The sequence below is a fragment of the Euprymna scolopes genome, unplaced genomic scaffold (genome assembly GCF_053919585.1).
Source record: "Euprymna scolopes isolate OS-2025 unplaced genomic scaffold, ASM5391958v1 sca284, whole genome shotgun sequence".
Classification (NCBI taxonomy): domain Eukaryota; kingdom Metazoa; phylum Mollusca; class Cephalopoda; order Sepiida; family Sepiolidae; genus Euprymna; species Euprymna scolopes.
Genome location: NW_027633307.1, coordinates 34997 through 48576, shown reverse-complemented (window position 1 = coordinate 48576; position 13580 = coordinate 34997). Strand labels below are relative to the sequence as shown.

The following is a 13580-nucleotide window of genomic DNA, read 5'->3' as shown; positions in this document are numbered from 1 at the left end:
ATGGCGGACAAAGGTTATTGTTCGGCCATATTTTTCTCAAGCGCTTTCTATCAGTGCATGCGATTATCATCAGAGGCGATTGTTGTTATTGTTTTCTTTTTTGTTCCTTTGAGGCTTAGTGTAATTATATATTTTGTTTTTCAATTGGTTATAAAGGTGGTTGCAGGATGGTTGGAAGCGAATTATTTTTATTTTACTTTTTAATTTCGATTTTCCTATTTTATAGTTTATTTAGTTTCTTGTTAGTTACTAAAAATATTCGCCACGGTGTTAAATGAGATCCGGTTAAAAAGGGGCTGTAATTTATTGATAAATATGGCTTCTAATAATTTTAGTCGTCGTGTGCAATTGTTAAGGTATCGAATTTTAGTATTGTTAGTTAAGATATTTCTAATGTCGGACGACTGTAGGTTTTTATCATGTGCTGTTAGGTGTTGTTTTATGGCACCATTGTTGGCTAAATGATAGGTTAGTCGTCGGGAGGCTGTTGTTGTGTGGACTATGTATGTGTTGTATGAGTTTTTAAAGTGGGTTCGGAGACATTCTTTGAAGGGGTAAATAGATTTATACACTACATAAGTTTGGTTAAGTGTGGTGTTAACAATGTTATTTTAATTTTTAATTTTTAATTATTAAATTGGAGGTTTTAAATTTAGTATAATATATTATTAGTTTTATCTTTTTGTTTTGGTCGGTGGGTCTGGTGTATCTTTTAATTAGTTTTGTTAGTATACTTTGATAGTGTCGTTTTTGTTTGAGTTAGGGTTTATGTTTTTATTGTGAAGTGAGTTTAAGTAGAGTTTTATGTACTTATCAACGATTTTATCAGGAAAGTTATTGTTTATTAGGGTTTGTTTGATGTTTGTTAGTTCTTTGTAAAATATTTGTCGGATTGATGCTATATTGTACGAATCAAATTTTTTATAAGGGCAGTTTTATATTTTTCTGGGCATTCACTATGGTAATTTAGGAGTATTGCTTTATTGTTGGTAGTTTTTGTATGTTGAAATTGCGTATTTAGTGAGGTTGCTTGATTCTACTAATATGTCGAGAAATGGTATTTTGTTATTTTTGTTTGGTTCATGGGTGAATTTGAGGACGGAGCGTTTTTCATGGTTTAGTTTGAGTTGATTCGACTGCAATAAATATGTCGTCGACATATCGGGCATAGATAGTAGGTTTATTTATTTGATTGGAGAAGATTGTATTTTCGAGGTGGGTCATATAGCATTCTGCAAATGTTGGGCCTAGAGGTGATCTCATTGAGACGCCATCTATTTGGATGTATGTTTTCCCATTACGGCCAGTGAAGGGAACTTGTGTGGTGTACTTTAATAGTAACTTTTCAAGGGTTTGGGGTTTAATAGCTGGAGGAGGTATTGCATTGTGGTTGTATACCTGATTAATGAGTATTTTAATTGTGTCATTTATAGAGACATTAGTAAATAGATGTTCGACATCAAGGGATGCGGTTAGGCATTTGTTGGGGAGTTTACTTTTAAAAGGTCGATGAAGTCGGTGGTAGATTTTATGCAGTATGTACTAGGTATGTAAGATTAGATAATGTTATTGATTGTTTTAGTAATATCATATACTGAGTGGGGATTTGAGAGATTATGGGTTTTAGAGGGTGTCCTGTTTTGTGAGTTTTAATTGTCCTGTATATGTAGCCGGGTTTGTAGTCTCCTATTATTTTATTAAGTTTGATTCTTCCGATTTCGGCGTTGTTTGCTGTTATAATATCGTTCTTTTCTTTTTTTTTTTTTTAGTTGTTCTGTAGGATTTTTTGTGATTGGTTTCAATTTTGTTTTATCGTAGAGAATGCTATTTATTTTCAGGTTCTAGTTAGTTTTATTTAAGATTGTGTACATATTAGATTTGTCGGTCATTCGTATATATCATTTATCCGAAAATAGTGCCATAAAACAACAAAACCTACAGTCATCCAACATTAGAAATATCTCAACTAGCAATACTAAAATTCGATACCTTAACAATTGCACACGACGACTAAAATTATTAGAAGTCATATTTATAAAAAAATTACAGACCCTTTTTAACCGGATCTCATTTAACACCGTGGCAAATATTTTTAATAACTAACAAGAAACTAAATAAACTATAAAATAGGAAAATCGAAATTAAAAAGTAAAATAAAAATAATTCGCCCCCAACCGTCCTGCAACCACCTTTATAACCAATTTAAAAAAAAGTATAAATATACTAAGCCTCAAAGGAAAAGAAAAAGAAAACAATAACAACAACAATCGCCTCTGATGATAATCGGATGCACCGATAGAAAGCGCTTGAGAAGAATATAGCCGAACAACAATTTTGGGCGCCATTTTATACAACATGTCAACTGAAATTAAAAAGACCGCTCGGCAAATGGAAAAGATATCCAGAAAAATCGGATAAAGAATAACTCTGTCGTATTCAATCAGACGTGCTTGAATATATATATATATATATATATATATATATATATATATATATATATATATATATATAGTGTATTACAAAAGTGACTACACCCATCTCATTTCTTCAAATATTTAAGCATATCTCTTCAAGAAACAACACTAACAAAATGATACGTTGATCCAATGAAAAGTAGGCCGTTTGCAGCATATATAACAAAGTTAATTTATTTTCCCCTCAAATTAACTCAAAATATGGCCATTAAAAGCTAAATCCCTGGCAACAAGAGTGAGTACACCCCTAAGAAACTGCACCCCCCCAAAAAAAAAACTATACACACACACACACACACGTTGGTGTGTATTGTTTGTTACACTTTTACCCGAAAATATTAGGTAAAATATTCTAAAAAAGTGTATGAACATTTGTCATGAGGTGCAGCGAACTAAACGTTATAACGACCGTCCACTGCGGAGTTAGATATTAGTAGGGATAAAAATTCCAATTAAAAACGAGTTGGCATATTCCATTCATACTAAATCATCCGGTTATAACATGTTTACGTCTTTAGAAAACATATATGCATGCGTCGTGGCTACACTAGCCGAAATAACTGAAGAAGGAAACATACTATTTCTCCTCGATCTCCTTTCGCTCCGGGTGGACCTTGACTTCCAGATTTACCCTGAAAAAAAAACAAACAAACAATTTCTTTAATTCATGAATTAAACAACAATAAGTGGTTGTTTTACTCACTAACTATCATTTCACAATCAATATTTACTACTTGAAATCTTTAAAACGAAACTATTGTTTTTCAGAAACTAAAAACTTATTCTAATGCAACCTCAAAATTTAGCTTTCTCCCGCAAAGATAAGACCTGAGTCATTTATAAACGAAGATGAAGAATGCGGTTGAAATTCCGAGGGATGCTAACTAAATTCACATATTGCACTTGTATAAGGCGACTTGCCCAAAAAAAATCGACATACGCAAAACGGGCTTAACTATGTAACAATGGAACAGAAACAGTCCTGGAGTTAAATTGTTAAACAGAAAAAAGAAATCATAAATACCGCACAAATTTACGTTTAATGCATAAATTACATTGTTCATAAAATTTAAATTTGTGTCGCAAGCTCCGGCCCACGTTGCATTGCCGTATTGTTTAATCTCTTTTACAAGTATTTCCACGAAATGACAGAAATACCCCAACCTACCTTACAAGCAACGTTTCGACATTTCTGTGTTTTAATCAGGACTCCAAATGAATTTCGCAGATTTATTTGTAGTCCTGATGAGCACATGGAAGTTTTGAAACGTTGATCGACTTGCGTAGACTTCTTATAACGTAAAACTAATTATATATATATATATATATATATATATATATATATATATACACAAATAATATATACAAGTGCATATAGATTTAATAATAGCATATCTTATTCGTTACATAGCACCCCATTTCCTTTTCTGATGAGAAGCCATAGGCTTCGAAATACCTCCTAGGTATCAAGATCAATTATATCACTGACTCATGTTGATATAATTCTCTTATTTAATTGATTATTAAATCTATATGCACTAGTATATATTTAGTAATGTCGACTTTTTTCTTTTTGTATCAAAGCTTTTTATTATCCTGATAAGTCTCCATTTAAACAATGTTCTAATTCTTAGATCCCCTCATACACACACACTATATATATATATATATATATATATATATATATATATATATATATATATATATATATATATATATTGTGTATATTTAGGCAGCATTTTCTCATTTAGTAAAATATTATTGAATAACATGGAGTTATTCTGTTTTACAATTTTCCTTTTTATCTTCTCCAATCTCCGAATAGTCCTTTTTGTGTTCTTCTCGAAATTGTAAAAGTTTGATCCATAATCGCGAGCGCTTTCGACAGAAGTGCTTCTATCATCCTCAGGCATATTGTAGAAATAAATGTAGAAATTGTTTTTTAAATTACGTATATATACATTTTTCCTAGTGACGTGGTAGCTTGTTACAAGTTAGGTGGGCGGATATTTTTTTTTTACATATATAAAATACATTTATATATACAAACACAGACATATACATATTCAAACATTTATCCCAAACATTTCAAAACGTTTCGGCTGCACTCATACTTAATATTATTTATTTGAGGCTCCTTTGTTTTAATGTACAATGCTTCGAGTATACTTAGCCTATTTACATTTCTCTCACTCTGCAATATTCTTGTATTTTCTATCATAATTCTTCGAAATTCCGAATGTTGGCAGCCATGTCCTTTCAAATGTTATGATATGGAGCTAGAGTCAGAGAGGTGGAGAGTCAATCTTCGCGACAATGTGTTAGTTGCTGAACCAACATAGCTACTAATATTGGAGATACACTCTCCTATTAGGCAGCTAAATTTGTAAACATTGGCCCTTGGTCATTTGTTTGCGAAATGTTGTTTTTCATTACAAGGGTTGTTGTCTGTATTTTTTTTTATAATATATAATAAATTTTATTTTTTTTATTATTATTGGGAGCACCGTATCTACGGATTATATTTTTAAGAATACTCTCATTGATTTTTGAGTTCTTGTGTAACTGGTTACGGTAATATATATTAACAGGTTGATAATTTTCTTGAATATTACTAATTTGATTCAAATTACTAATGGCTTGTTTTATTTCTTTATATACAAGAGAATTAGGGAATTGATTATTTACCAACACTTGTTTTATATTTTTTAATTCATTAAAGAATATTTTTTTGTTTGAGGAAATCACCTTTGCACGATGTATAAGATTCCTTATTATATTCGTTTTATAACGGAATGGACATTCACTTTTAAAATTTAAAATACAGGAATTAACGGATGTAGGTTTTTTAAAAACGGGGGTGATAACTTCATCGCTACTAGAGTCAATGAGGACGTCTAAAAACGAGATTTTATTATTAGTACTTAGTTCATATGTAAAGTTAAGAACTGAATTATTCTGAAAGATACCCTTTAAATATTCTATTTTCTCTGTGTTATTGACAAGAAGTAGTATATCGTCTACATATCGAACGTAAATAGGTTTCTCTATTAAATTAAATACCTTGTTTTCTAGATCAGCCACATAAAACTTACTAAATGTTGGTCCCAATACGGAACCCATGGCCACGCCATCCACCTGTGTGTATATATTTTCCAGATGATAAAAAATGGGACTTTGGTTGTACACATTACTAATAATTTTTTTAGGATTACTGAACTCATTTTAAGTGGAGGAAGGGTCGGATTGTTATATATGTTCTTTATGATAATTTCAATGGTTTCATTCACTGGTATATTTGTAAACAGATTTTCAACATCTAAAGAGGCGGTGATTTTATTGTTGATTCTAGTTACTTGTAGAATCTGCATGAGTTCTTCCGTATATTTTACACTGTATTTACAAGGTAAATACGTTGTGATGAGTTCGTTGATTTTTTTTATTTAAGTTATATATTGGTGTTGTCACCTGTAAAATTATGGGACGAAATGGGAAATTAGTTTTATGTGTTTTTATGTTGCCATATAAATATCCAGGTTTATAATCTCCAATTATTAGGGGGAGTTTTAAATTATCTATTACAACATTATTGGCGGTGATGAGTTTATTAACTTGAATTTTAAGATCATTAACAGAGTTTTATTTAACTTTCTTAAATTTTCTGGGATCATCCAAAATTGATTGGAGTTTACAAAAATATTCAGTTTTATTAAGTAATACATACATATTGGTTTTATCCCCTTTTCTAATAATTGAATTTGAGTGTTTTTTTTTAGTTCATTGGCAGCCTTTTTTAAATTATCAGTTAAAATAGTTTTAGATTTTTTAAAATTTATTTTTCATAGCCTCAGCCCCAAATATATCCTTAATACCTGGATGTGTAGTAATTTTCTGTTCGTTTTATAGGTTAACAAGATTTTCATATAGGAGTTCTATTTCGGCCTTTTTATTTGGGTGGTTGTAAGTGCTAAATAAATGAAAATTAGGCCCAAGTGTTAGAAATTCTTTTTGATGCTCTGTTAGTTCTTGGTTGGAAAGATTAATATAACTTTGCGTTTTTTGGGGGAGTAATATATTGCATTTGTACAACGTATTCAGTTTCTTTTCTAAAGTTGTTCTATGTGAGAGTTCAAATTGATTAAGAATTTCGGAGAGATTGTGTTGGATATAGGTAAATTGATCTGCGGTAATCATATTTTTTAGTTGATTTTCTAGATCAAGGATTTCAGAGTTATAGTTGTTGATAAGTTCATGGGCAATGGCAATTTGCCGCTTAATTAAGTTGTCTCTGAAATTCCAATTGTTGGTTTCATTTTGAGCGGCTGCGTCGTGCAGTTTAAATTGTGTATATTTAGGCAGCATTTTCTCATTTAGATAAATATTATTGAATAGCGCGGAGTTATTCTGTTTTACAATTTTTACAATGGTCGTTTGTTATAAGTTAGGTGGGGGACTTTTTTTTTCTTTTCTTTTTTACATATATTAAATGCATTTATATATACAAACACAGACATATACATATTTAAAAATTTATCCCAAACATTTCAAGATTATAAACCTGGATATTTACATGGCAACATAAAAACACATAAACCTAATTTCCCACTTCGTCCCATAATTTCACAGGTGACAACACCAATATATAACTTAACTAAAAAAAATCAACGAACTCATCACACCGTATTTACCTTGCAAATACAGTGTAAAATCTACGGAAGAACTCATGCAGATTCTTCAAGTAACATGTTTAGGCGACAACAATATATATATATATATATATATATATATATATTGTTACAAAAACACAATAGCAATTGTTTTAATTTTTGAATATATTACTATTTTCGACATGATAATTACGTAACTATTTTTGCTTAAAAGGACATAAAAACGATTTGTCACCCATCGTTGTACGAGCACTCTTTTTCGTACGTTCAAACTTGTTACCTCTTGTAACCTTTTGTTCAATTATTATGACAAGTACTCGACTGAGCTTCGTTCAATGCTCCCCAACATATATAAAGCATTGGCCACAAAAATTTGTCTAACTAAAATCCTACCGTCGATAAATTCTCTGCCCCTTCCTCTTTGTACCTACAACAAAACTGAGCGTCTACAATAAAACTTTCAATCATTCCCAGAACTGCCCGTCTGTAAAACACAGTATCACATGATTGCTTCCAGGCTGGCATTGCCGCTTTGAAGGCCATTGTAAAAAATATTCTTTTTAATAATAAATTTGTGACTATTTACAACCATCGTTAAAAACCGCGTCGGTGCCTCACAGCCTGTCAAAACCCTTATCCTCGAGTAGCCTTTGGTCTTTCGTATATAGTGACTCGTTTGCAAAAGATATCACATCGCATTATAACTTTTCTTTGATCCTGGCCGAAATAATTTCCAGAAACAATTTCGCATTAAGAAAGCGAATATCTGTTTACGTTTGACTACACTACAACCTGTGGCAAAGCGTAGATTATTATTATTATTATTATTATTATTATTATTATTATTATTATTATTATCTATATATTATTACGCTTGTCGCTTCGACCGTTATCATTAAGTTATTTATCGCGAGCCAATTTATGGTGCGTACAGATCAGAATACTCATAAGTTATTTATCGCCAGCCAGTGTATAGTGGGTTCACATCACGATAGTAATAAGTTGGTTATCGCCAGCCAGTGTCTGATGGGTACAGATCATAATACAAAGTTACTTATTGCAAGCCAGTCTATGGTTGGTAAAGACCACAATACTAAGAAGTTATTTACTGCCAGCCAGTGTATGGTGATTGCAGACCATAATACTAATAAGTAATTTATAGCCAGCTAGTGTTCTGTCGGTGTAGGTTACAATAATAAGTTAATTATCAGTGCAGATCAAAATACTAGGTTATCTTTCAGATGCAAGGTTCATTGTTTACTTGCGGTTTTAACGATGTAAGATTCCGTTGTACGGAAGACCAAATCGGCCAAAATGTCTATGATGTTTTTATTGGCGCTTTTCTTCGTATTTTAATAACATTTATTTGCACCATTTACAAGTTCTTTTTACAAATAATTTTTTTAATACTGTAATAGTAAAATAAAGATACATTTATTAATTATACGGAAAAGTATCTCGTAATGTTTTCACACGAGATTTTTTTCCTGTTGATTTCTCTTTTTTTTTAAATATTAAAATTGATTTACTATTTAAAGTGATTTTAAAAATACATTTCATGAAAACACTCATTATAAAATGTTCACGTTATTTAATTAAAAGTTCTCAATTTTAATCTAATAGTTTTATAATTTTGTTATTTTGTTACAAATTTCTAATAAAGATTATTTTAATTTTAACGGTAATTTGGTTTTCATTATAAACTCCGTCATGTTAAAGGCTTTAAAATCACTTTAAATAGTAAATCAATTTTAATATTTAAAAAAAAAGAGAAATCAACAGGAAAAAAATCTCGTGTGAAAACATTACGAGATACTTTTTCGTATAATTAATAAATGTATCTTTATTTTACTATTACAGTATTAAAAAAATTATTTGTAAAAAGAACTTGTAAATGGTGCAAAAAAATGTTATTAAAAATACGAAGAAAAGCGCCAATAAAAACATCATAGACATTTTGGCCGATTTGGTCTTCCGTACAACGGAATCTTACATCGTTAAAACCGCAAGTAAACAATGAACCTTGCATCTGAAAGATAACCAAATACTAATATTATTTTTCGCCAGCCAGTGTCTTTTTTTTTTGTAATAATATATCTCAAGCAGTTACCATATTTGACTACAAACATATTTATTTTTTTATTTCATGGTCTGATCGGATCTAATATCGCACTGGTTATGCCATTGAAGGACATTCTATTATTTGCTTATGTGATGATGTTTTGAACTACCGTGGAATTTCCACGGTTCTGCTAGTTATTATTATTATTATTATTATTATTATTATTATTATTATTATTATTATTATTATTATTATTATTATTATTGTGTATGTGGGGGGTGTTACAGTCGTAAATAAAGACTTATTTTATCATGTAGACAAATGCCCCTCTTAGGCGATTTATTTTACACGCTAACGAATCGGAGAGCTCCTTGATTTCATCTGCCCCCTTTGGAAATCACGGTCGGTCTGCAGCAACGGCGCGGCAATGAGCAACGAGTAAAGACTCTCTCTGGACACTGAAGCATCAACTAACATAACAGCTAGCAGACTTTCTGCGTTCCAACGAACTTCCAACTTTTTATTTTTTTTCACTTGGACAGTACCTAATTTTGTTTTTCCACTCATAGACAATAGCTGAGTACATGTGATTGAAGTACATGAATCGAAATGGCAAAATTCGTGAATAATGATTAAATGATCAAAAATAATGTCGTTTTTATAAATATTATTTTTGCACCAAGCTAATAAATTAGAGGTAGTGGAATCAGAGTTATCCCCCTTTATGAAAAATAGGTTTTTAAGGTATAGGTGATTAAATAAACGCTTTCCTGTTATTTTCTTTAGCGGGACGATTATGATTTGATTCCATTCTAGTAATATGTAGGTGGGTCTCATTCCCCAACCACAAGATCATGGCGGTAAAAAAAAAAAACCCAAGACGAAACATTATATGCCGGCGAAGATTGCGATTACTATTCAAATGTTCACAGCGTACTCCTATACACCCTGCATAGTTGAAGAACTATATTGCATGCAACCACTTAACAATTTGGCTTAAAATTAGTTAGATTTTCCATAACTTTATTTTCAGTTATTTTTCAAATTTCAAAGTAAATATTTCTGGAGAAAATAAATTCTTTTAAATATAATATAAAATGTCTGTCTCCATATTTTCAAACTATCTCCCCGAAATTAAAAATCACAGAGCGTTGTTAGAGGCCTCGAATGATTGGATTTTTTTTACAGACCGTTCTTTTATGGATCTTTAGCCGGTTAAAATAGTTTTTAAGGTTAAAATAGTTTTTAAGGTTAAAATAGTGTTTAAGGCTAAAACAGTTTTTAAGGCTAAAACAGTTTTTAAGGCTAAAATAGTTTTTAAGGCTGGAATAGTTTTTAAGGGGGCAAAAAGAGGTAAAAATTGAAAAATCGTTAAGCATTTTGTACATTCATCTTAATTTATTTTTAATTCTTAATAAGTTCATATGCGTGTCACGTTGGTACAGTGGTAGCATCACTAGGTGTATCAGAAATTTCGTGAAAAATAGTGAATAATTCCACCCCGTCTTTCCAAGCTTATAACTCCTCGAAAAATGTAATTCAAGCTCTATTTTCTTTTTTAAATTAAAGGAGCAAGGACCAAGATTTCATTTAAAAAAGCAAAAACAAACAAACAAACAACGTAGTTTTTTTTTTAAGGTTTTAAACGTCAGACTTTACCGGTAAATTTCTAAAAAAAACACTACTTTTTTGTTTGAAATTTGAATATATTATTTATTGATCTTTTATCTTCAATTTGTGATAAATAAAACTTTGGTGAGTAAATTAATTATTTACTTTTTAATAGACACTTGAAAATTGGGGGGGGGGGCGTGAATTTAAAAAAAAAAAGTTTGTCTAAAATATTATATTCGGCTTATTGGAAAGAGTATAAAGTTTCACATTGACCCTGAAAATATCGTAAAAATAGAATCAATAGAAAAATTTTGATAGATTTTTAAAGTTTAAAAATTGAAAAATATTGAGTTCGTAAAATTCATTACTGTTTAAAAAAAAAATGCTATTACTTTTAAAACAACTTTAATAGTTTATTTTGGAAGTATAATCCATAAAGGAAATAAACAATCCACTTATAAAAGAGAAATTACGAGTTTTTTAAAAATATTTTATTCGCAGTTTCGTGTTAGGGGTGTCAAAAATTCCTACAAAAATTCTGAGACACCTATAGCATCACCAGCTTTTAATGCTACAGTTTTGCTTTCGGTTTCGATTCAGGCTGATGGTACCCAAATACTTCTTTTTTTTTTACTTTTGAAATCACGACTCTATAATAATATATACGAAATCTGGACAAATTAAAGTATCATATTTAAGCGTATTTTACGACAGGGCCGAGATCCCCCTAGATAAAGTAAAAGCTAAAATCCCCATATATATGGCCATTTGAAATGATAATTATATTCGTAAATAAGGTTAAATAAATAAATAAGGATATTCTTTTTTTTTTCACAAAAAAAACAAAACAAACTGTTATTCATATTACAAGAATTATCTCCCCATAGGCGAATTTCTCCTATCTTGATACTGATTTATAGTGCAAGGATCCGTGGCGACACGGATAAAGTAAAATTCAGTTCGAAACGGGAGAAAGACTCCCGAGTTCGAGAAAACGATCTCTGAGTGTGACAAAATTTATTTGAAGGTAGGAGGTTTAATCCAAATTATTATTTCTCATTTGAAAAATTCAGAAACGTTAAAAAATATTACTTAATCCAAATTATTGAATCAATTGTAGCATAGTTACCATTGGGACATTAGCATGTTTGGATGAAATTGATTGTTGGTATTAACGTGTATTCCGTAGTGTGCGGAAGTGTAGTAATAAGTAGAGTCAAGTATAAGTTCTAGTACTAAGTAGTAGTACGATAAAAGGAGATATTTTGAATATAATTGGTGTCCCCCCTTTTTAATACTGTTAAAAATGTAATTTCAATTCAATGTTTAAATTTTACACCTAAACTAACTTTAACTTTTAATCGTTTTAAAAACATTTGTACACAAAAATAAACTCCAAAACGTTACTTTTACACATATAACAAGTAGGTACGTGCAAAATGAAAGTCGCTGCTCCAAAAGTTATCTCCCTTGAACTATAAAAATCGTGTAAGAAAAGAGTAATCTCCCTTGAATTAGAAAAATTCTGCTTCTGTTTTTGGTGCGCGTAAATCAATGCCGATGCTCAACATGTATCAACATTTTGACCCATTCTTTTACTCCAAAATTCACAAAAAATCAGGAAATTAATCAATTTTAATGACATTTTCAATATTTATCAAATAATGATCACAGAATACAACGAACTCATTATTTTTACTTAAATCTTAGTGGAAATATATTATTTTGTTTTAACAAAACCTATCTTTACTAAAGTTATAGTTTTCAGTAGTACAAAAAAATGAATGAATTTATTTTTTTACTTTTTCTATGAAAATAAAGCATTGTAAATTGTAACCATAAAAAAGAAAATATATTTTTTTAGGGGCAATATGAAAAAGCTCCTAAAGTTCGTCTTAATGAATTCAATGTAACCCCAAGAAAAATTAATTTCTCGAACTACGATGTTATCATTGAATTAAACATTGCTTATTTAATATTTTTACACAAAAATTATAATTGCAAAAAATATTTCTACTTTTTTTTTTAGATTATGTGTTTTAATAATTTTTATATGTAAGATACGAATATTTTCCTTGCTTGAATGAATGTGAAACTTTCGACCTAACATAATTTTTATATAATCTTGAAAAATAAAATTAATTTAAAGAAAGGAACGTAGAAAAATAATTTAATTAAAAATGGTAAGAAGAAAACCAGTACTCCTACCTCCCTTTAACTACCCGACGTCATTTGCAGACATCCTTTTGACTTTCTGACATTTTAGGGCTCCGTAGAATCCACACTTAAACGATTTTTCGTTTGTTGTGATTTTGCGAAACCAGAATCTCTCCCCTTTGAGGGCTAATTATTTTTTTTTTGTACAAACAATGTGTTCTTTTTTTTTTTCATTTAATTCAATATCTTAGGACTTTACTAATTATCTTTGAAATAGACACAGAAAACTAATATTTATCTTTCAAAGGATTTGTGCAATGAATTTATTTAAGTTCAAAATTTAGCTGAATTTGTCAGATTCCGAATGTCGCCGTGAAAACATTTTTCATTATAGTATAAGTATAATCCACTTTTAAGAAGCACGAGGATAATGGAATTAAAAATGTGAAGTTAGACAGAACGATCACGTGCGAATTTATATTTTTAAATAAACAGATATTTATTTATTTAAAGTTTCAAATTTTCGGCTAATAAAAAGCCTTCATCAGGATTTTTAAAAAATAAAAACAATACAATATATATTTTTTATTTTTTCTGCTCTTACGT

The 13580-nt window shown here is 30.1% G+C and overlaps 1 protein-coding gene across 1 annotated transcript in view; it reads right to left on the bottom strand.

The window, feature by feature from the left end:
* Nucleotides 1–11731: 11731 nt before the first annotated feature.
* Nucleotides 11732–13580, bottom strand: part of LOC145274187 (semaphorin-1A-like) — a gene marked incomplete at its 5' end in the record, with an annotated part of 27379 nt that continues 25530 nt past the window's right edge. Inside the window, one exon of the mRNA XM_080127348.1 lies at nucleotides 11732–11818. Coding sequence (XP_079983474.1) covers nucleotides 11732–11818 — 87 coding nt within the window. The remainder of the gene's footprint in view (nucleotides 11819–13580) is intronic.